This window comes from Dama dama, chromosome 18 (genome assembly GCF_033118175.1).
Source record: "Dama dama isolate Ldn47 chromosome 18, ASM3311817v1, whole genome shotgun sequence".
NCBI classification, from domain to species: Eukaryota; Metazoa; Chordata; class Mammalia; order Artiodactyla; family Cervidae; genus Dama; species Dama dama.
Genome location: NC_083698.1, coordinates 107,837,505 through 107,861,979, shown reverse-complemented (window position 1 = coordinate 107,861,979; position 24,475 = coordinate 107,837,505). Strand labels below are relative to the sequence as shown.

At 54.7% G+C, this 24,475-nt stretch overlaps 1 protein-coding gene across 1 annotated transcript in view; it reads right to left on the bottom strand.

The window, feature by feature from the left end:
- The window catches only part of AGAP3 (ArfGAP with GTPase domain, ankyrin repeat and PH domain 3), a 55,921-nt gene extending 31,654 nt beyond the window's left edge, over positions 1-24,267 (bottom strand). The window contains exon 1 of the mRNA XM_061166135.1: positions 23,943-24,267. Coding sequence (XP_061022118.1) covers positions 23,943-24,267 — 325 coding nt within the window. The remainder of the gene's footprint in view (positions 1-23,942) is intronic.
- Between the last annotated feature and the right edge of the window lie 208 nt (positions 24,268-24,475).

The window sequence follows — 24,475 nt, the reverse complement described above, 5'->3', positions numbered from 1 at the left end:
CCTTCTCCGACCTTGTACCTAGTCCCTCTCAAATATTTGCCGGATGATCCCCTGATAAGTGTGGAGGCGCGCCCAGCTGAGGCCACTGAGCCAGGCAGCCTGGGGAGGTCCTTCTCAGAGCCCAGCAAGGGCGAGCTTCCTGCTGACAGCCGGCTGGGGTCTTCTTGACCACAAGGTGGCAGCAAAACATCTTCCTGCAGCCAGGGGGCCACCAGCTGAGCTGCCCAGGAAGGTGTGGGGACCCTGGCAGCGGCCCGCGTGCAGGTGGCCACACGGGTCCATCAAGCCCCTTGACCGCTGAGCCGGGGAGGTGAACAGGGCCACATGGGTGGTGCGTGGTGATTCTGTGAATGAATCAACGAGTCAATGAAGGAATGAAGAACATTCACCTTAGCTGCTGAGCTGCACACCCTGGCTTTTGTTCCCCTTGTGGGGAAGGGGGCAGGCTGATGAAGGTGGTCCCTGGCTGGGACAGTCTGTTGAGAGAAATCGCAGTCAAGATCAGATCCAAAGTGGAGATGGACAGGGGTGTGTTGGCAAGACACGTGCTCTGGAGCCGAGAAAACTTGGGTGCAAATTCAGCCTCTGGCAGCTACTGGCTCTGCGTCTGTCTAGTCCCCTGAACGTCGCTGGGTCTCAGGGTTTTTAGCCTGTAAACTGGGGATAATCCCCTTTCCAGCTGAAGTTGCTATTCAGTGATCTGTTTATGGAGGGTCTGGCACCGAGTTGGCATGCAGCAGGTGACCAATATAGCTGCTGAGGTCAGCAGTTGCCCGTTAGCTCGGGCCTGTGGATTGAGCTAGAGGCCCCAAGCCCCAGGCCGCACTGGTACACATAGGCGCCCTCTTCTCTCTGGGTCCTGGGAGCCAGTTCCCCATCAGCTCAGGCCTGTGGGTTACTGGTCCCTCCATCTCTTCCCCATAAGACTGCCTCTGTGGCCCAGACTACCTCCAGAGATCCTGAGGCCCTTCTGGATTATGTCTTTCTCTGAAAATCTGATGAAAGCTGTCATGGACTGAACTGGGTTCCCCTTAGATCTGTATTTTGAAGTCCTAGCCCCTGGTACCTGGCAGTATGACCTTATCTGGAAATAGGGTGGATGCAAATGGGATTAGCTAAGATGAGGTCCCCCTAGATTCGGGTGGGCCCCACTCCGTATGACTGGTGTCCTGATAAAAAGGGGAAATTTGGACACAGACAGTCATGCACAGAGGGAGTATGATGTGAAGAGACACGGGGAGAAGACGGCCATCTACAAGCCAAGGATCCTACTTAGCACTTCAACGGTTAGTCACTCAGTCGTGTGTCCAACTCTTTGCGACCCCATAGCCCCGCCAGACTCCTCTGTGCATGGGATTCTCCAGGCAAAAATACTGGAGTGGGTAGCCAGTCCCTTCTCCAGGAGATCTTCCTGACCCAGGGATCGAACCTGGGTCTCCTGTGTGGCAGGCAGATTCTTTACCAAGAACTTTAACAGGGATGTAAAAAACATACGGGCACTATAGACTCCAGGGGCCCAGCACAGAGAAAGGGTCCACACAGACAGGAGCCCCTTCCCAGACCGCCCCAGGGAATTCTGCCCCAGGTCCCAGAGTCAGAGAACTCCCCAGGGACTGCGTCCCCTACCCCATGGAAAGCTGGGAGGATCAAAGACCACCGGGAAACAGGCCTTCTGGCACCAAGCCAGCTACTTGATAGCAATTTTTTCATTTTTCTTCCTGTCCACCACGTTTGAGCAAGGCTCAGTCCCCTCTGTACGCCCCCTACTGGCCTCCTAGTTCAGTTCAGTCGCTCAGTCGTGCAACCCCATGGACTGCAGCATGCCAGGCCTCCCTGTCCATCACCAACTCCCAGACCTTACTCAAACTCATGTCCATCGAGTCGGTGATGCCATCCAACCTTCTCATCCTCTGTCGTCCCCTTCTGCTCCTGCCTTCAGTCCTTCCCAGCATCAGGGCCTTTTCCAAGGAGTCAGTTCTTCGCATCAGGTGGCCAAAGGATTGGAGTTTCAGCTTCAGCATCAGTCCTTCCAATGAATATTCAGGACTGATTTCCTTTAGGGTGGACTGATTTGATCTCTTTGCAGTCCAAGGGACTCTCAAGAGTCTTCTCCAACACCACAGTTCAAAAGCATCAATTCTTTGGCACTCAGCTTTCTTTATAGTCCGACTTTCACATCCATACATGACTACTGGAAAAACCGGCCTTCTAACCTCACTTTAAAACCCCGAGGGAGACCAGACAGACAAGACATAGTTCCCTGCTCGGCTGAGAAGCATCACGACTGAGGACCATCTGTTCCGCCGAGAAAAGTCTGCTGCCTTTCAAGAGCTTTCCCCCAAAGAGGACACGAACACCGCGTGCACCCCCAAATCCCTCAGAATCCTCCGACGCCCCTGAAGGTACAGTGAGCCTCACTGCGGTGGGTCGAGGGGACTCTGGCCTCAGAAGGTCAAACTGCACACCCCCTCGAGGCACTCTGCCTTTTCATCCCAGTTTAGACACGTGTCCTGCATTTTATCTGTCTTTAAAGGTTGTTCTCTTCCTTCAGAACTGAACAACGGTCCAGCCAAATCCCATGAGCTAAAAATCTGCCTCTTCCAGTCCAACAGGTTTCTAAAATGCATTCAGTTTGTAGCTCTTCATTCCTTTATCAGCAGTATCAACATGCTCATGAGTCTGCTTTCATCTTTTTTTTACAGAAGTAAAATATTTTAATAAAGGGGAGATGCAATACAGTATTCAAATACTTGTACCCTTTTTGCTCCAAGACGGAGGAGTGCTCCTCGACCTGGGAACTCCAGTACAGATGTATAAGTTCAGGGTCTCAAGGAAAGGGTCAGTGTACACTATTAAGAATAAAGACTCGGGTAGTTTGAGAGTCTAATGGACCAAAGTTTGAAAGCATGTGAATTCCGGGTGAGGAATGGGAATTTGGGATTAGCAGATGCAAACTATTATATATAGAGAATGGACAAACAGCAAGGGAACAGCACAGGGAATTATATTCAAGGTGTGCGTGCTCAGCCGCTCAGCGGTGTCTGACTCCTTACGACCTCATGGACTGCAGCCCGCCAGGCTCCTCTGTCCATGGGGATTCTCCAGGCAAGATTACCGGAGTGGGTAGCCATTCCCTCCTCCAGAGGAGTATCAATATCAATGCAATATCCTGTGCAAAACTGTAATGTAAAAAAAATATGACAAAGATTATATGTGTGTAACTGAATCACCTTGCTGTTCACCAGAAATGCAACATCGTAAATCAACTATGTCAATAAAATAAAGCTGTAAATAAATAAAAGCATCTGAATTCCTGTTACAGAGGATAAAAAGCAGGGCCTACCCTGCGACACCCTGCCCCCATCACCCTGCAGGGGCTCCGCTGCCCAGCTCCAAGGGGCCGGTTCAACAGCACTCTTTCTGCTTAACACCAGCAAGCGCTCCCAGCCCCACCAGCGACTGGGAGTGGCAATCACAGCCTTGGCACCTGGCAGTTGGTTTTCAGGCTTTCTTCTTCTGCTTTTTTTTTTTTTTTTTTAAGTAAAAAGGGTTTTATTTGCAGAGGAGCGGGGCTCTAGTAGAATAAGCCAAACCCTGTCTGACTCCTTTCGCTCCTCCTCGTCTTTCTGCAGATCCTAGAGTGGTGGAGACAGCCACGACCCCCACAGCGGGTGCTCCGGCCAGCTTGCCAACGCCCTGGGCCATAATGTCTGGGACCTTCTTTCTTTTCAGCTCACAGACGACCTGGTGGAGCTGGGCGTCATCCACTTAGGTGCCTGCACTGCCCAGGATCTTCTCGCGTCCCTGGAGCCGGGGGGAGGCATCGCACCCAAGGGTGCCGGGCAGGCAGGAGGCAACGAGGCGCATCTCCATGGCGGCTGAGAGGCCTGGCCTGTGCACCTCAGTGGCACTGGAGACCTGGCTTTCCTCTTAATTCTACCCCCGTCTGTCTTCAACTGGCAACTCCCTGCCCTGCTAGGCAATCAGCTACAAGGCCTGGGTCCCTGGGCCACAGAATCACCATGAAACAGTGTGAGGGAACCCTGGTGACCGTGTGGGGTTCACAGGAGGCCACCTCCGGGCGAGCTTTAGAGGCTGCCTGGCCAACTACAGCCTCCCCACGCGGCCATCGGCTGAGAGATGAGAAGGGCGTGGGGGTCAAGGTCAGGGGCAGAGCCGCGCTGCTTCGTGAACTCACGCCACACCACAGGCAGGGCCCACCAGGAGCCCCCCGATGGACCCCCTCCGTCTCCCGGGTCTGTCAGGTCTGTCATTAGCAACAGTCGGATGACACGCAGGGCAGAGGGGGAGGGGTCCCTGCAAACCATCTTCTCAAATGTCCATCCTGAGCCTGGAGACCCCACAAGGGCAGGTCCCCTCCCTCTCCCCTCTGGGCACCCTCACCCGCGCTCCCCTGCGTGCTGCCTCACCCGGCCCACCTCCTCCCTGAAGCCTGGGGCCTCGGACCTCAGCCACCAGAGCCCCACCCCAACCACGCAGACCCCACCCTACCCCCAGCACAGCTTGGCCAGGCAGCAGTAGGAAGCCCACTGGCCATGGAGCCTGCCTTTGTGGAGCTGCAGTCAAGCTGCAGGGGGCGCTGTGCTAGGCCCTCAGAGATGCAATTTGCAACAAGGCTCCTCGGATTTAAAGGACAGAGAGAGGAAATCGATAGATTCATGGCACAAAAATGAAGTCCTAAATGATAAAAAAAAAAATTGTTTAAAAAAAAACCCTAAGAGAAGATAAGGCTAAAGGGAAATCATAAAAATGTGATTATGGATAAAAATGTGACTATGCTGTGCTGCGCTTGGTCACTCAGTCGTGTTGGACTCTTTGTGACCCCGTGGACTGTAGCCCCTCAGGCTCCTCCGTCCATGGGATTCTCCAGGCAAGAACACTGGAGTGGGTTGCCATTTCCTTCTCCAGGGGATCTTCCCGTCCCAGGGACTGAACCCACATCTCTTGTGTCTCCTGCACTGGCAGATGGATTCTTTACCACTGAGCCATGTGGGAAACCCCCAAAAGGGAAATCAACACCTGGATAAAAACGCGACTATGCTAATGGGTTAACATCACGCCTACATGCAAAGCATGCAGACGTCACTTAAAAAAAAACAACAACATAAAATCTTAACTACGTAAAGTCCAAATGGGCAATTTACATGGAAATCGCTCACTCTCACTTAGGACTTAAAGAAATAGAAATTAAAAATGAAGTTCCATTTCTCACCTACCAAACCCTTAACATGCACGACTTTTGTGTCCGTGAGGCCCATGCTGGCAAGGGTGTAAGCCCCCTTTCCCAGAAGCTCAGCCCTCTGCCCCCACACTAAAAGCCACAGGGACTCCAACAAAGACCCCCTGACATGGACACAAAGACTGAGGCCCAAAGAAGTCCAGCACTTCTGAAGCAGTGAAATCAACCAGAGTGTCCACCAACACGGAAGTGAGGTTCTCAGCGACTCTGTCTGCAGACGGTGGGACATCGCACAACCATTTAAAATAGTGCCTGGGGTCTTCCCTGGCAGTCCAGTGGTTTAGACTCGGTGCTTGGGGTTCAGGTTCGATCCCTAGTCAGGGAACGAATACCCCACGTGCTGGGTGGCACGGCCAGAAAATAAATAAATTAATTAATAATTAAATAAAATAATGTCTGCAGAGACTTTTACTTAGCAAAGCAGCAACCCTTATGATCATTTTTTAAAAAAATAAGATACAAAATTGTATGTAACACAGAAAGTGAAAAGAAAGTGAAAGTCGCTCAGTTGTGTCCGACTCTCTGCGACCCCATGGACTATACAGTCCATGGAATTCTCCAGGCCAGAATACTGTAGTGGGTAGCCTTTCCCCTCTCCAGGGGATCTTCCCAACCCAGGGATCAAACCCAGGTCTCCCACACTGCAGGTGGATTCTTTACTAGCTGAGTCACCAGGGAACATGGACCCGTCTTAAAAAACAGAGGGAAAAATGAACATGTTAAAATGATGATAGAGGCCAACTCTGGCAGTTAGGCCCTGCAGTGATTTTTTTTTCTGTGTCTTTCTATTTTTCTGTGAAATGTGTGTTTCACCCTATTTCCTAAAATGTCTGTAGAGAATACACTACTTTTGTACAAAGAAAATGAAACAGAGGAAAGGTAAAACTGTTCCAGCTGGGGATGAGGGCTGGGTGAGGGATGAGGGCTGGGTGAAGGAAGAAATACCTGGTGAGTGAGAAAGACAGGGGGTGGGGGGGGGGGGCGGTTGTTGCACTCTCCTGGCTGAACCCTCGGCCCTGAAGGCCCCGAGTCCCCCACGTGCAGCCGCTCGGGAGCAGGGCTCCCAAGAGCTTTCCAGCTCCAGGCCTGTGGAACCCAAAAGAAAAAAAGCAGGCTGGGGCTAGTCAAATAAATGTGCACTCTGCCAACCTTTTTAGAATTTTATTTTGGGGTATAAAAGCACATTCCCGGGGCTCCCCTGGTAGTACAGTGGTTGAGAATCCGCCTTCCAATGCAGGGGACATGAGTTCGATCCCTGCTCCGGGAAGATCCCACATGCTGCAGAGCAATAAGCCACAACTACGAGCCTGTGCTCTAGAGCCCATGCTCTGCAACGAAAGAAGTCACCACAATCTGGAGCCCACACACCACTAGAGAAAGCCCATGCAGCAATGACGACACCGTGCAAAAAATAAAGAAAAAAAAATTTTAATATCATGACTTTTTAAAAAAGCACATTCACAACATGCTCAGAAAGCTGCCCTTGGTCCTCTGCCCCCTTCTCTTTCCTTCACATCAAAGCTTCCAGAATGAGTGTTCCCCACCCCCCACCAGAGCCCCAAGGCTAGGACCTGGACTTAGCATTTCAACACAACGCCCAGCCTGGGCAGCTGGAGCAGCTGCCCATGGAATGGGCTGGCAACCATCCCCAGCCCATGGGCATGGGCCTCACTGATGGTTAAAGCCTCACAATATTTCACGGTATGTATGTTCCATCTGTCATCCAGCCATTCCCCCTACTAAGGACCTTCAGGTTGCTTCCCCCCCTTTTTTTTAATGTCTACAAGCAAGGCTGTAACCAACACCTGTGTACCTACATATGTTCTTTTCATAGGTTGCATGCCCCAAAGTAGAACAGTTGAGTTCAAAGAAAAATATGAATTTTTCATGTTCATGGAGAATGCCTGATGACTCTTCCGAACAGGAGGCAGCAATCCCACCCCCACCCCCCGACCAATCCCCCACCAGCAACACATGAGAATGCCCACTCTGCCACTCTCACCAGCATCAAAAATCATCAGCTCACTTTCCACTTCTAAAAGGGGAACCCAGTACCTTGCTCCTCAGATCTGCATTCCCCTGATTACTCTGAGGCTAAGCGTCTTTTCATGGGCATCAACAATTTGCATTTCCTCTTCTCAGAATTGTCCATCTGGTTATATTCTTTGTCTAATTGTCTTTGGGATTTCAAAATTCTTTTTCTTAAAAAAAACAAAATAAAATAAAATTCTTTTTCCTAACAATTTAGAGGAGGAAATTCCCTGGAGGTCCGGTGGTCAAGACCCTGTGCTTTCACTGCCGAGGGCCCAGGTTCAATCCCTGGTTGGGGAACTAAGATCCCACAACCCACCAATGCAACCAAAAAAAAAAAAAAAATTAGAGGAATTCTTTGTGTAACAAGCATCTTAATCATTTATCTGGCATATGTTCACGGCAAGCGAATTCTCTTACTGTATTCTACAAAAATGTAATTAAATCTGTTAATTTTGTAATTGATTATAACATCTGAACAACAACAAATATCCACAAGAGCGATACTAAAAAAAGCCAAGAGCTTTTACTGACAGAAGAATACCAGCTAAGACTTGCAGAAGGAAGGTCCAGATGAGAAAAATCACCATGTGGCAACCCCAACAGGCCAGATTCAGGTCACTGATGTGCTGATAACCGCTGAGTGAGAGCTGCTGGGAGGAGTTTATTTCCCGGGTGCAGAAGTCTCACCCCACAGACTGTGAATTACAAAGGGGGAGGCAATGGGCCTTCAGGATGAGGAGGTCTGGTAATTATCTCTTTAGCATCACCAAGAACAGAGCCTGACTTGCCACAACAGGACGTATTCCTGTCAAAAGGGTTTAACCTAGATCTCACCAAAGCCCCACCCCCACCCCCAGCCGCACTTCAGGTCATGGGCAGCAAGTGGGATGAAAGAACAAGTTAAATAACACCAACTGGCCCCAGCATTCGAATCAGAGCACGGCCTTCTATGAGAAAACTGCCCCAGACTCTCCGAGAGTCTGTGTGGTGGACAGGTAAGAATGGCCACCATTAAAATATCTATAATAATAAATGCTTGAGAGGGCGTGGAGAAGAGGAAACCCTCCGATGACAGCTGGTGGGAACGCACACTGGCGCAGCTGCCATGGAAAACAGTGTGGAGGTTCCTCAAAAAAAACAAAAATAAGAGTTGCCCTAAGGTCCAGCGATCCCACTCCTGGGTAACTGGGACAAAACTATAATTCAGGCAGATACATGAACCCCTGTGCCCACAGGAGCACTATTAACAATAGCCCAGTCAATGGACGTGGGCTTGGGCGCACTCCGGGAGTTGGTGATGGACAGGGAGGCCTGGTGTGCTGTGGTTCATGGGGTCGCAAAGAGTCGGACACGCCTGGGTGACTGAACTGAACTGAGACGTGGAAGCAACCTGAATGTCCACTGAAAGATGAACGGATGAAGATGTGGTACATGTGGTGGAATACTAGATAGCCACAAAAAAGAATGAAGCAACACCACTGGCAGCAACATGGACGGACCCAGAGACTCTCATGCTAAAGCAAAGTCAGGTCAAACAGACAAGTATCATATGATATCACTTATACGTGGAATCTATAATAGGACACAAACAAATGTATCTGTGAAACAGAAACAGACATAGAGAACAGACTCAGGACTGCCAAGGGGCTGGAGGCTGGGGAGGGAAAGATTGGGAATCTGGGATTTAGTAGATTCAAACTATTATGTAGTAATAAGTACATTGTTTTAGGCTTCCCTCGTGGCTCAGCTGATAAAGAATCTGCCTGCAATGTGGGAGACCTGGGTTTGAACCCTGGGTTGGGAAGATCCCCTGGAGAAGGGGACAGCAACCCACTCCAGTCTTTTGGCCTGGAGAAATCCATGGACTGTATAGTCCATGGGGTCGCAAAGAGTCGGACACAACTGAGTGACTTTCACTAAACACTACCTATATGTTACTATATACATATGAACAAGTTCCGTTCTAAGAGCGTGTTCGTAAGTCCAACTAATCTAGCCTAGTGAGTGAGTGAAAGTCGCTCAGTCGTGTCTGACTCTTTGCGACCTCACAGACTAGTCCATGAAATTCTCCAGGCCAGAATACTGGAGTGGGTAGCCTATCTCTTCTCCAGCGGATCTTCCCGACCCAAGGATTGAACCGGGGTCTCCTGCATTGCAGGCGGATTCTTTACCAGCTGAGCCACCAGGGAAGCCCACTGTATAGCACAGGGAACTATATTCAGTATTCTGTAATAAACCATAATGGAAAAAGAATATGTTTATCTGAGTCATTCTGCTGTATAGTAGAAATTAACACAGCATTGTAAATCAACTATACTTCAGTGAACTTTTTAAACATCTTTTTAAAAAAGAGTCTGCGTGATAGGGAAAAGCATCACAATGGGGCCTGTGCCATCCTGACTTGGGAAAACAAAAAGGTCATATAAGGCGTTTGGGGGTTCCTTGAGGACATCGGGTTATGGAGGAGTTATCCAGTGATGGTTCAAAGTCCTCACTCATCTTCTTAGGTGTGACCCTGCTGTGAAGTCATGTAGAAAGACTGTCTGTTCATAGGAAATGCCCGCTAGAGTGCTTGGGGGACAAGCTCCATTGTGTCCACAACTACCGACCATCACCTCCCCCCCAAAAAAAAAATGTGTGAGAGAGACAGAGGGAAAGCAAACGGGGTAGATGTTACCCATGAATCATTCAAGGTGGCTATTTTCCAAAATAAAAGGCTCGGTGGGGGGGAAATCAGTCCGTCTTTCCCTCTATGAGTTCCGGGTTTCCTGTCTGGCTTAAGAGGATCCTCTCATCCCAAGATGAGACAACAGTCTTTTGATTTCCTCCTATATTTTTCAGAGCTTTTATCTTTTCCACTGTGCAGTAGCGCGTGACGACTCAGAACCTGGCATTTGAGACCGGACGTCCTAGGTCCAGATCCTGCCTTTGTCACGTCTGTGGGCCTCGGGTTCCTCATCTGCAAGGTGGGGGCGCCAACACCACAAGGCAGTCTCAGGAATCACAGCAGGCACGGAGGGGTACACACAGCGGAGACAGATCTGATGCGCCACCCCTACTTCAGAACCTGCCGCTCCCCAGCGGCAGAGCAAAAGCTGTCATTCTTACGTCTGCCGCACAAACAAAGTGCCGGAGTGTGGGGTGGCACTTGTGAATAGTTTAAAAACACACGACGCCAGTGATTTTTCTAATATGATCACGACTCTGGTAAAACAATGTCTCCCGGTGCGTCTCACAGCAGCTAGGCACGCTGCAGGGGGAGCCCGCCTCCCCTGGCACGTGGCGCGCTGAGAAATAGGATTTATCTTTGGTACCTAACCGTTCCCGCTCAGAAGCAGAGGGACCCCCACACACAGCCCACTCCTGGCTGAGCTGCTCTGAGACCTATAGCCCACTTGCTGCAGAAATCAACTGCACCCTTGATCAAGTTTAGGGGGCACCCTGGAAGGGCTCAGTTGGTAAAGAATCCGCCTGCAATGTGGGAGACCTGGGTTCGATCCCTGGGTTGGGAAGATCCCCTGGAGAAGGGAAAGGCTACCCACTCCTGTATTCTGGCCTGGAGAATTCCATGGACTGTATAGTCCATGGGGTCGCAAAGATCAGACACGACTGAGCAGCTTTCACTCACTGGAAGGGCTTCCCCGGCCCAAACGGTAAAGAATCTGCCAGCCATGCAGGAGATCTGGGTTCCATCCCTGGGTCAGGAAGACCCCCTGGAGAAGGGAATGGCAGCCCACTCCAGTTTTCTTGCCTAAACAACTCACAGCTTTCACTTTTTCACCGGAAGGAAAGGCAGTGACAGTCCCCAAGGCACCTAGTTCAGAATTCAGAAGAGCCTCCCCCTCCTGCCCCTCCTCCACCCCACAACCCCCCCACCACACACACACAGCTCCCTGACCTGGACTACCCAGCCCCCTCACCCTCCAGGACGCATTTTCCCTTGCAAACAGAGGGAGGACCCTCTCCTGTGTCTCCCGGGCACCCTGCCCCCTCAGCGGGTCGCTGTTAGGCTGTTTGGACCTGGGTCAGGGTCTCCGTATTGATGTCACTGGTGCCCTCGGCCTGGACTCAACCAGATCAGCCCCCCTACCCACCCACACAGGGCCTGTCCTCCCCTCCTGCACCCACCTGAGACCCAGATGCTGGCTGGTGTCCCTCCCTTGGTCTCAGGCCCGCTGGTGGCAGCGAGAGTCACAAAGTGGGCTAGAAGGTGACCACCTTCCTGTCCCCACCGCCTCCCCCCGGGGCCGGGTGGAAGGAAGGCCGCCCCCACACATCTGCGGGGTGTTTAAGGTCTGCGTTGGCCGACCTTGCTGGAAAGCAAGACACTAAGCCCTCCGCGGCCTGGCAGCTCTGACCGAGCTCTGAGCCCTGGAGGAGGAAGGAGAGGACAGAGTCTCCACACGCCGCTGCCACCCTCCTCTGGGGGTCACCCTGGGGCGTCGCCGGTACAGGCCGGGCTGGAGCCGGGCGCAGAGCACAGGGCCCAGACTCGGCCGCGGGGAGGACAGGCCTGGGACAGAGAAGCCGGGCCCTGCTACAGACAGCCTCCTCCCAGCCCTGCTCCGCCTCAGGCCCCTGACAACCCCTCTCCCCACCCTTGGCTGCTCCGGGCTCCCCAGAGACCCCCAGGCCCCACAGGGCTCCTGGGCTCTGACCCGAGCAGGGAGGGCCTCGGTCACCGGTCTCTGCCAGGCTGGGGGCCTGAGGCCCGCCCACCACTGGCTCAGCATCCAGAAGGGTGACAGCAAGTGGGGTGGACACCAGCTCGGGACCAGCGGGGGCAGGACACGCACGGCTCCAGGCCCACAAGGGACCAGGCCAGGCAAGTCTTGGGGGGGTCAGTGGGGACAGACCAGGGCCTCGCACCGGGAAGGTAAGCGATGGAGCTGGAGAGAGGCGGGCTTACAGCCCAGCTCTTCACACGGGGAAAGGGCAGTCAGTGCCCCCGGAGCCCACTGAGCGGAGTGCAGCCCCAGGGCCACAGCCAGCGGGCGACGGGACCAGGGAGGGAGGCGAGGGCCCGGAGGAACCGGCTCAAGATGGCGTTTCCCCCCTACATGCTGAGAGCAGAGAGCTCTGCGGGGTGACAACCTCTGTTTTCTCTAGGCTGGCTGGAGGAGGACTCAGGAAGGCTTATCCAAGATGTCTTATCCAAGGGCCTCCTGAAGGCAGAAGGCTGCCCGGCCTGGCCTGTCGGCATGTTCCCTGCTGAGTGCCTGGACAAAGGTTAACAACACGGAGTTGGTGCAAGGGAGGTGGTGTTTATTGCTGCAATACAGCCGGAAGCTCCTTTCTGAGGGGTTCCACTAGCATCTCGAGCCAGAGCTGGAGGGGGAGGGGGGGGAGGAGAGGGGGAGGGGGGAGGAGAGGGGGAGGGGGAGGGGAGGGGGGAAGGGAGGGGGAGGGGAGAGGAGGGGGAGGGGTGGTCTCCCTAATCTCAGGGCCCGCAAGTGGCCTGAGAGATTCAACAACCAGGGCTGCCAGCTTGAGAGAGGCCTGCCTGCGCCACGTGTTTTTCTGAGCGTACGTGTATGTTTACGAACTCTCCACTGTTCTATATACACATTACTCAGCACAAAGACAGAACACAGACCAAGAAGGAAAAAGGAGCCTCACAAAAACAGCTCTTGCCTGAGACGCCAGGACGGGGTGAGGAGTACGCCGTGGCTTTCCTGGTGACTCGTCCTGGTACCGCTGCCGGGGGGTCACGGCTGAGGGGGCCGCGGCTGGCAGGATCGCCCAGCCCACCTTTGCTTCATGAGCTGGAAGGAGGCCCCCACCACGACAAGAAAAGAGCTGGGGGCCGCACCCACCCTGCTGTTCCTCAGTGACCTTGAATCCTGCATCGGTGGCTTCCACCCTCTCTGGCCTGCACTACTGGCTACATAATCGGCACCCTAGCCCCTAAGCAGATTCCCTGATGGCTCAGACGGTAAAGAGTCTGCCTGCGATTCGGGAGACCAGGGTTCGACTCCCGGGTCAGGAAGATCCTCTGGAGAAGGAAACGGCAACACACTCCAATATTCTTGCCTGGAAAAACCCATGGATGGAGGAGCCTGGCAGGCTATTGTCCATGAGGTCGCAAAGAGTCGGACATGACTGAGCGACTTCACTCTCCCAATCCAGTACTTTATTCCATCCAGCCCGAGGTGGATATGCAGAGGTCAGCCAGTCCCTGACTGTGCCATTCACCTGAGCTCTGCCCACCGACAGGCTCGTGGGCTGGCACGTCCACTTCTGGTCGGGCCCACCAGCGCTGGCGCAGCGGCAGATGGGAGAGTCCCTCCCCGCCCCCTCTCTCCCCTCACTAGAGTCCAGGATTATCTGTCTGTGATGCGGAGGGGGCAGGCAGGGACGTTAAGTAGGGCAGAGCAGCAGCCTCGAGGGACTAAACCGCCAAACCCAAGTGACGTGAGCCACGCTGGGGCCTGTGGGCAAAGCCATCCGCAACCAAGACGCTGACTCAGAGGAGCCTGGATGTGCTCTCTCCCTAGACACCCACCCTCTCCTCCAGCTTCTTGCCAAAGAGCAGGGCCTGGGCTCACTCCCCACCTTCCACCTCAAGCAGAACTCTGTGAATCTCGGTTCCGAAATCTGAGAATTCCCTCGATGGGAACACATTTCATGGCCCAGCCCCCGCAACACTAGTTACACTTTCAGGTTTTAGGAAAATCTGTGCCGACAAAAAAGCCACTGCGAACTCAGTAACACTTCTAAATGGATCTGCGTGCCACCCATCACCGTGGCCTGAGCAGGTACTTGATAAAGGAGTGTTTGCTGAATGACTGAATGAAAACGGCAGGACATACGTGAAGGGCACATTACTTATAAAAAAATTTTGAATGTAATACTCTAGGAAGATGAATCCGAAAGGATATACTTTTATATTCAATTTTTCCAACAAAGAGGTATTCTTTCGTTATCCGACAGGATAAAATTAGAGCTATTCTTCCAATACCAGAGCCACTGGTAGCTCCTGGGTGTCTGAAATGTGGCCGGTCTAAATGGAGAGGTGCTGAGGGTGTGAAACAGGGGAGCTTGAAGACTTCATTGAAAAAAGAATGTGAGATGGCTCATTAAACATTTTTATATTAATTGTACATTGAAATGATAATATTTCAGATACAATGGGTTAAATAAAACACATTATTAAAGTTGATTTTCTTTTTCCTTTCTTTTTTAAACTTTTTATTTTGTATCAGGGTACAGTCAATGAACAATGCTGTGACAGTTCCAGGTGAGCAGCGAAGGGACCCAGCCATAGGTACACGTGTATCCATTCTTGCCTATCTTTTTACTTTCTTAATATGGCTACCTGAAAATCTGAATTTACACGTGACTCGCATATGTAATTGGTGCTGAATTAGAGGAAATACGCTAATCGACAGGCAAACAGTCAGAGGAAAGCAACGCTGGGTACCTGTATGACACACTCCTTGTGACCAGCTGTGGTCCGGGGTCTGCGTCTATCAGCTGGAACCTCAGACAAGTTGTGACCAAGCACCCCTGCCCAGCGTCTGCCAGGCTGGACCAACCTACCCCCAACTCTGCCCCCTAGGTCCTCTCGCTTGCCCACTTGGGTCCAGGGAGGGTGACTGCGGAGCCGCAGCGGCAGATGCCACAACGCACATGCCATCCTGTGTCCTCACCGAGTCATCGCCCCAGCCCTGCAGAGGCTGAAGCCGCTGGGAACACCTGTGAGGGGCCGGGGCTGGTCTAAAAACTTTGCACGCATTAACACACTTCATCCTCACAGCAATGAGATGGGTGCTTGTTAACCTCATTTTAGCCACAAGGAAGACAAGGCACAGAAAGGTTATGGAATTCACCCAAGGTCACCCAGCTACTAAGTGTTAGGAATCCAAATCTAGGCAGCAGGCTCCATTCTACTGCATTATCCGATGTAAGACAGTCTAGAAGAGCCTAGAAACAATAACCAGAATAAGTGGGGGCTTCAGAGGGGACTGAAAGCCACCAAATCTTCACAGCCTTTCTCACCAAAGGGTCTTCATTTAGGGCCTGTTTAACCAAAAGAGTCCAAGCACATCTACCCCTCCCTGGATGAGACCGCACGCAGAGGAGGGGCGGGGCGCTCCCACCAGGAGCAGAGCGGGCGAAGCACCCAGAGTTCCCAGGCTCCCGCCCCGCACACACACAGACAGACACGCACAGAGAGGCCGTGCCTGGGCTCGAATCCCACTCTACCAGCTTGGGCTCCAGGTTCGCAAGCCATCAAAACATCAAATTAAAAGGCAAAAGAGAAACTGCTGTGGGCGGGTGCGCCAACAGTGGCAAGGAGGGGTGCTGACAAACAAGAAAGAGAAAGAAAATACACAGTATAAACAGGCATGAAAACAGCAAAGGCACATCCCTCTGGGACCACGTGCTGTGGGCTCACTCATCTTGGTGCCCAGGGCCCCAGGAGGGTCAGAGGGCTGCCGGAGAGACACAGACCACAGCTCACCTCCCCAATCAGCAGTGTACACCTGCTCTGAATTCAGAGATTAAAACTGGCCCACACGTATTAAAAGCAGAGACATCATTTGCCAACAAAGGTCAGTCTAGTCAAAGCTCTGGTTTTTCCAGTAGTCATGTATGGATACGAGAGCTGAACCATAAAGGAGGTTGAGCACCAAACAATTGATGCTTTTGAACTGTGGTGCTGGAGAAGACTCTTGAGAGTCCCTTGGACTGCAAGATCAAACCTGCCAATCCTAAAGGAGATCAACCCTGACTATTCATTGGAAGGACTGGTGCTGAAGCTCCAATACTTTGGCCATCTGACGCAAAGAGCCGACTCACTGGAAAAGACCCTGATGGCACAGGGGGGAGGGCACAGAGGGGACGACAGAGGATGAGATGGTTGGATGGCATCACCGACTCAATGGACATGAGTTTGAGCAACTCTGGAAGATAGTGAAGGACAGGGAAACCTGGCATGCTGCAGTCCATGGGGTTGCAAAGAGTCAAACATGACTGAGGGACTAAACACCACCACGTGTTAAGCAAAAGAGTAACAAACCATGGGGAAGACGAATAAAGGGTATGAACGAAATTCAACAAAATGCAGTGACCAAAAAACCATTGTTGAATCTTAACTCTCACTGGTAATCAAATACACACAAAATAAAACAACAAGAAAAACCCTTTCATCCTTTCTCTTCACCTTTCAGGTGGATGGGGTAGGGGCAGAGAACGGGCAGTCTCTGACCCAGAAAACAGGAAGGGTTTGTCTGCGGGGTACTGTGGCACGTGTGGCCAAAGTCTCCAAGAGGTCGTGCGAGCCCAACGGCCCTACCATTTTCTTCCTTCCGGGAATCTGTCCAAAGGGAATAAACAGATCTAGGCATGCAAAGGTCTCAGTGTGCAAAGATCTAGGCACCAGCAGACTTGGCTCGATTGCACAGCCCTGCCCCGGGCACCACGCAGCCTCTCAGATCACCATGAGCGTGCACCAGGTACTCGCTCTACGCCAGGCAGCGTGTGTCATAAGAGGCGCACAGGTAGGCAAGCTTGGAACCTCACACTGAACAGAGTCTGTCTTCCACGGACCAGGAATCCAAGACTGAGATGGCCCACAAGCTCATGGTGAGCTGTGCAGATGCGACCAGGACTGGGCTCAGGAGAACAGGCCAGGGTGGGGAGGGGAGTTTGGGGGCCTGAATTCTCACAGCCAGTCAGCTGCAGAACAGGAAGGAGACCCAAGGTCTCCGGATTCCCCGATGGGGAGCTGCCAGATGGGTGGTTGAACACAGAAGCCTTTCATGAATCTGTGGCTCTGGTTTCCCTTCTCCCCAGTGGAGTATTTTCCAGAGTCCCACATCTGCTATGAAACGGCAATAATAATCATTGATCGTGGAGTAATTAGATATAGCAGATAGATACAGGAGAGGAGGCAGATCAGAGATACCCATCAGACAGACAGCAGGTGCCCCGGGGAGGGGTGGGGTGCTTCTACTTCCTTTCACACTGGAAAGTGTTCGAACAAGCAGGCGTTATTTTCCCCATTTAAACATATATTTACATTTTTTAAACGTTCAAATATTTTGGAGTATTTCCTGACTGAGCATCTTTTCTACCATGCGCAGTATCCACGCTGCTTCCAGAAGGGAGATCCCCCCTCCAAGAGGCATCATTCAGCCGGGCATACAAAACATCCAGAAAAAAACTAAGGCAGGAGAGAAGAGCTCTGAATCACCCTTAAGTTGTACTCTAAAAGCTTGCAAAAGTGAAACTCCAGGTCAAAAGCTTGCCTGAGAAGCACCCAGCACGGCTGACTGCATGTCAGCGTGGCCCAGCAGAACTCAATCAGTCCATCCCTGTGAGGGGAAGCGCCCCAGGCCTGGAACTGGAAAATCAGGCAGAGTCCCTGAGTGGTCTTGGGGATGCAACTCGGACTGTAGGCTACCAGGCTCCTCCGTCCATGGGATTCATCAGGCAAGAATACTGGAGTGGGTTGCCATTTCCTTCTCCAGGGGATCTTCCAGACCCAGGGATCGAGCCCAGGGTCTCCTGCATTGCAGGCAGACACTTCACCCTCTGAGCCATCAGGGACGCCCTTCTAAGTCCTAGGTGATCTCATTTGCAAAATGGGGATGATATGTGGATACCCGAGAAGACCGCAAGGGACGGCAGAGGCCTCATGACAATCTCCAGCAGGCAGGCGAGGAATGTTCACTGGTGGGACACTGCGCAGCCCAAGGTCCGCGTCCTCAAAGCTGGTGGTCCAGGCACCTTCCCCTCCCGCTTCCATAACCCCAGAGATTAGCTCCCTCAGCCAAACTGGCTGCCCCGCGCCCTCGGCCTGTGTGGTGGAAGCCGGCTAGACGTCAGGAGAACGCAGTCCATTCAACGAATCCCCCATTCTCTGTTTAATCGAGTTACCTGCAGAGAATGGGGGCAAGCCAAAGGGTCCTGGGTGGGTGTTCGGGCGATGCTGAACAGACCCCTAGGCTCACAGGGCCCTGGGTCGGCCCCCCTCAGCCTCAGATCCCCCCGGCTAGGGTCTCCTTCCTCCCTCCACTCCTGGGGTTCTGAGATCAGAGGCCTGCTGACAGCGGCTCGGAAGGGCTCACGGTCAAGTGCACAGCATGGACACTAAAAGCTCATTCATCCACTTCTCCTGCCTGAGCTCCCTGTGACCCTGTACCCTCTGGTCCAGCCAGCACCAAACGGAGACTTCATTCTCAAATGCGAGTGAGAAGGGAAAGTGGTAATCCTTCAGTCGGGCTCGACTCTTTTTGTGGCCCCCTGGACTGTAGCCCACCAGGCTCCTCTGTCCATGGGGGTTCTCCAGGCAAGAATACTGGAGGGGGTGGCCATTTCCCTCTCCAGGGCATCTTCCCGACCCAGAGATCGAACCCACGTCTCCAGCATCGCAGGCAGATTCTATACCATCGGAGGCACCAGGGAAGCCCCAACCTGCTTTCAGATAACACCTGCCAGACAGCTCCTGCTTCAACCCTCCGGTGACTGCCCAGCTCCTGCAGGCGTTAAGTGCCACCTTGAGGGGTCTCCTGGAACAAGGTGAGCTGTAAATGAATTCATAGAGAACAAAACATTCAAAACTGCTGCACCAGGGTGCTGCCCCTGCGGACTCCGTGCTCATGTGAGCAGACCAGCCTGTGGCTCCTGGAACCCCATGCCTCACTGCCTTTGCACACCTGCTCCCTCTGCACGGAGCACCTCCCAGACCCCGTGCCTGGCACACACATTCAATTAAAGAAGTAAATGGCAGGGACTTCCCTGGCAGTCCAGTGGTTAAGACTCCAGCTTCCACTGCAGGGGGCGCGGGTTCAATCCCTGGTCAAGGAACCAAGGTCTCATATGTTATGCAGCCAGAAACAAATAAATGCATAAATAAATGGTAGAAGAAAGATACGGTACATGCCAGCCATGGGTGTGTTTAGGAACATGGACTGTCTTCCAAATCTGGCAGAGAGCTGGAACACAGTGAAGGAGGACTAAATGGTTGGGGGTCGGGGATGGGGGGGCATCTCCAGGCCGCCCCCACCCGAGTTCCTGCAGACTTGGGGTCTTGACAAGCCTTTCCCAGCCTCTTATCTTTGCCCTGCTTTTCTTAAAACCTGGGCTTTACTCTTGCCACGCCCAGTCCCCACTTTGGGACCTGCTAAGGACTGATCCTTTCACCTTCAGTGTCCAGAGTGCTGGCTCAGCCCCCGCCCTCCCCTCCTGCTCTCTGCAGTGCTAGATGCAACTGGGCCACATTGCAGGAGCTAATACACGTATCTGGAACAAATGCAGCTTTCCCTGGCCCCTGGCACCCACACCAATATCCTCTTTTTGAGAATTCCTAGAGCTCTTTTGTGCAAAGTCCTCAATAACCAGTTCCCCACAAGGCACGCATTCCCCAAAGCAGCTAATTACCACAATGGCCCCGGGGACGTTACACACCCTGGGCCCCCATCCCAAACCCACCAAGTGAGATCTCTTGGAGGCAGCAAGCCCAGCAGGCATGTGTTATCAGCAGGTTGGGGAATGCCTAGCCTCAGGAGTAGGAGAAGGGAATCAGCTCAGGACAGAGCTTTTCTGTCTCCAGAATGGACCCAATGCTTCTCTCCACATCACAGGGCTGTGGCTGGGATCTGGTCACAGGACAGGACACAACAAGAGACAAAATCTACAGCTCTGGGGAGACCTGCAGCTGCAGAGGCTCCGACCGCCCCGCCCACAGTTTCGGGCCACCTTCTCCCCTTAGCCTGGATTTGAACCAGGAACACCCGCACGTCTTTTTATCTGAGTCCCTTTAGAATGTTACCAAGCCCGGAGCCCATGGAGATAGGCGGACAATGCCTCAGTGAGTGAGGGGTAACAGGATAGCCATGTGCTGCCCCGACCAAGGAATTCACTGCTTAAGAGCGCCTGGAGGAAGGCAGGCCCGGACCCAGCGGAGGCCAGGCTCCTCACTCCCTCCCTCTCCATGGGGGCCTCGCAGCTTGAGGACTGGGGCAATCCTGGGGGCCACTCCCCAAGCCAGGTCCCCATCAGGACCACACTCCTGGGCCTCAGCTCACCAGCTGGAGGCTTCACTTTCCTGAAGTTTTATTTTATAACAGGGGTTTCCCTAGGTGGCTCAGATGGTAAAGAATCTGCTTCCGAGGCAGGAGACCCGGGCTCCATCCCTGGGTCGGGAAGATCCCCTGGAGAAGGGAATGGCAACCCACTCCAGTATTCTGGCCTGGAGAATTCCATGGACAGAGGAGCCTGGCGGGCAACAGTCCATGGGATCGCCGAGGGTCGGACATGACTGAGTGACAAGCTCTTTTTTCCACACTGTAGATAAGTTACGTTGGTAAAACATGCTTTTAAAACTAAAGTAAGTTAAAACATCTCAAAAACAACAACAAAAAAAACACCTGCAGGAACAACAAGGGCCACAGGAACAAGTTACCCGGTTGACGCAGTAACCACCCAGGACCACGGTCTGAATCCAGGCCGTGTGTCGCCCTGGACAGACCTCCCCGAGCTTACGGCTACTGAGGGATAAGCCTGTCTTTCCAGGCCACCCGTGGGGACCCCAAGGACAGCCTTTCCCAACAACTCATCCCAGCTCCCAGCTCACGTGACCCAGCATCCCTGGGTCCCGGCACACCCAGGCTGTCCCCATCTGGACCCGGATCCTCCGCGGCCCTCTTTCTAGGACACGGGGCACACCATCAGGTCCCCCACTCCTCCGAGCCTCAGTGCCCCCACCAGGGCGGCGGGCGAGGATGGCTCAGAGGCTCCGCAGGCGGTGAGCAGTCTCCCCCTCCGTCCTGGCTCTTGATGATACCCTCATACATTCCGTAAGGCCTAACAGAGGACAGGTTCTCTCTTTCCTTGCCTTTGGAGGGAAGAGGAACTCCCTCCCTCCAGATCCTGTGCTGAAACACAGGAAAGCTCAGAGTTCCTCTGCTTCTTCCTGCCCTGGCCACGGGGTTCAAAGGGGCTGAGAGAGGGTAGGAGGATAGGGTGCCACTGAGCCTTCTCAGTCCCAAAGGGACCCCTGACCACACCTCCCCAGTCACCTCCAGGGCTGGAATGAACACCCTTCACCAAAGCACCACCGAGTGAGGCTTATTCCACACGAGGGAAATGTCATCCCTTGCCACTAAGAGGCTCATGTCTAGTAAACACAGGATCGGCCTCCCCGGTGATGGACGTGTTTATGTAACAGCCTCTCAACCCAGGTCTGCGGGGCCCTGGTGAGGGGTTGGGGTGGTGGGGCTCGGTCAGGCTCCCAGGGTGAGCAGGAAAACGCCCTGCCTGTGAAGCTGCCCCCCAACCCCACCCTCCGCTGGGGAGGTGGGGATGCTGTTTGCAGGACGGCGGCAATATGGTTCGGCAGATGGCGAGAGGAAGGATATAGGGCAGAAATCGAAGAAGGAGTTTTCTGGGCTTTTTTTTTTCTTCTTGATGCCTGCCTACAGTGGAAAAGCTAGGGCGACAGAAGTGGGAAAGCAGGGGTGAGGTGGAGAATCAAGATGGGTTCCAGGAGAGAAGTTGGCAAAAAAAAGAGGGGTGGTTATGGGGGGAAAAGGAGGAAAGAGGGAGGTGGCCTTGCCAAGAAAGAGTAGGGAAGTAGGGACCAGGAGAGCTGGGAGTGGATGTGTGAGAAGCAGCTGGGCCTGGTGACAATGAGACACCGGGTCCCAGGATCTGAGATGGTGACACCGAGCTTCCAGGCGAGGCAGACAGAACTCGGGGTACTTCCAAACCGCAGTGGGGAAGTTGGTCACGGGGGCGGGCTCTAGAGGGGGAAATTCTGCCTGTCGTATTGGATTCAGGACGGGGGTGAACACCCAAGCGTGGCCCAGAAATGTTGGCTTGCACATCACAGAAGATGCTTAGCCAGAGACCTCCTGAGCTGGGGAGGGGGGTGGGCGATTACTGTTAAGGAATCGGAAGTTAGAGGCGGCGTCCAGCTGAGACTCCTGCCTCTCCCTGCTCGGCCTGCCTTCCTCCACACCCCCACCCTGTGGCTGTCCCACCAAGCCTCCTCCCCCTCCAAAAGGGCCTGCAGGGGGCGGGGGGTGGGTGAGGGAGGCATCTGGGCGCTGATGGAACTTACTTCCTCCGGGGGGAAAGCGGGAAGCTGCAGGGAATGGCGGCTCTCCCCGCCCCACCTCTTCAGACCGAGGAGGAAAAATTGGTCATCTCCTCTCTTTTGGGGGCCCCTGGCTCACACAGATGCCACCTCCTGGTCCCCAGCCACACCGATGATTCAGGTCATTTACTCAGATCCAAGCTAATGAGGTTTTTTTTTTTCTGTCACATAATTAGTTCACAGTGAACTCAGCCTGGAGAGAGATGAGCAAGGGCTGGGCAAGGAGCAGGAAGAAGTCAGAGAGGACCATGTCTAGAACAGAGCGGGAGTCCAGCTCTAAATGAGGTCCCCTACCCCCCAAAAGCCCAACGACTCTTTCCTCAGCCATGGGGACCCCTAAAAGTAGACAGGGGGTGTTCAGAGGAAGGACACCCCACTCCCAGAGCCTCACACAAAGAAAGATGCTGGCGGGGCCCTCCTGTGAAGCCCCAGTAGTGGACAGGCCCCTTCCCACCAACTCCAGGTCCTCAGCAAAAGGCCCTGCCCTCTCTCTACATTTCTGAACCCACCACCTGCTGGGGGGCGTCCCCCTTCAAAGGCAAAGGAGCAGGAGGAGGAAGCAGATGGCCCAGGCTGAGGTCCATCTGCCCCACGGGCGCTCAAAGGTCACCATGCCGCCGAAGGAGGGGGCGGTCTGCCGACGCTGCCTGTCCCCACCACACCAGGGGTCCTGGCACATCTGCCAGCAGCGTGCCCCCACTTGCTCTGCCCCTCAGCTGCCAAGTCCAGGCCTGAGACCCTAGAGAAAGGAGCGCTGGGTAACTCAGTGGCCCACAGTTCGTTTCCAACGCCTGGTACCCTGGAGGTCGGTCAGCGCCCAGGAGCCCCCAGCTCGCCTCTGGAGTCGCTCCCTGGAGAGCAGCGGCGGGTGCCCGGCGCGCGCTGGACCCAGCGAAGGCGACACTGGCCTGGCCGAGGCCTCTCACGAGGCCCCCGCTGCCCCAGCCCGGCGCCAGGCCTGCCCCGCTCCCGGCCGCCGCGGCGTGCGGGGTGTGCGTCGGCAGAGAGGGCCTCGGCGAGCGCCACCCTCCGGGGCCCGCGGGCGCCGGGCCCGGGAACGCTGCCATCCACTAACGGCAGGCTCCGATTCACCGCTGCGAGGCGGATAGGGCCGGGGCGGCAGCTGAGACGCCTCTCGGGCAGCGGCCCCACCTCCTGGCCCGCCGAGGCCCTCCGCCGCGCCCACCTTCCTGGGCCATGCCCGACCAGACCGGGCCCCAGGGCCCCGGAACCTCCGCGACTCCGAGAGCACCCGTCCCCGCAGCGACGCCACCCTCACACCCTGGAGCACGCAGACCAGAAAACGTGTCCCCCGGCACGAGACCTGCCCCCCAGCCCCAAAGTGTCGCCAGACGAGAAATGGCGAAGCCTGGCCACCGGCTCTGCAGCGCCAGCGATCGGCAAACCGCGTGGCCCCGACCTCAGGCGCGCGAGGACCCCCAGACCGGGAAAGCGTGGCCAGAACGGGCCCGCGAAGCCCCCAGCCGGGGCCGGAGAGGCCACCGCGCCCCGACTCCCGCAGCCCCCGGCTCCGCTCACCCTCGATAGAGATGACGTGCTCCCGGATCTGATTCTGCAGCGCCAGGTCCTCGATGCGCTCGATCAGGTCGTAGATGGCGTAGATATTGGGATGCACGGACTCGAAGCGCTGGATCTCGGCCCGGATGGCCGCCGAGTTGGAGAGCGCGAACTGCTGGGGGGGCCCGCCGGCCAGCTGCTGCGAGGGGCCGCCGCCGCCCCCGGCCCCCGGCCCTGCGCCGCCGAACTGCCCGCCGCCCCCCGCGCCGCCGCCGCCGCCGCCTCCCGGCGCCGCCAGGCTCGGCTGCTGCTGCGGGCTCTGTCCCCCGCCCGCCTGGAAGTTCATGGCTCCGGAGCCGCGGGGCCCGAGGTGGGCCCGGCCGGGGCCCGGGGCGGCGCTGCGGCGGCGGCGGCGGCGGGCGGGCGCGCGGGGCTGGCGGGGCCGGGACTACGGAGCGGGCGGCGCGGGGCTAGTGCATGGGGCCGAGGGCTGGGGGCCGAGGCCAGGAGGTGCCACCGCGCACGCTGGGGCCGCTGCTGCCGGGCGCTCCCCG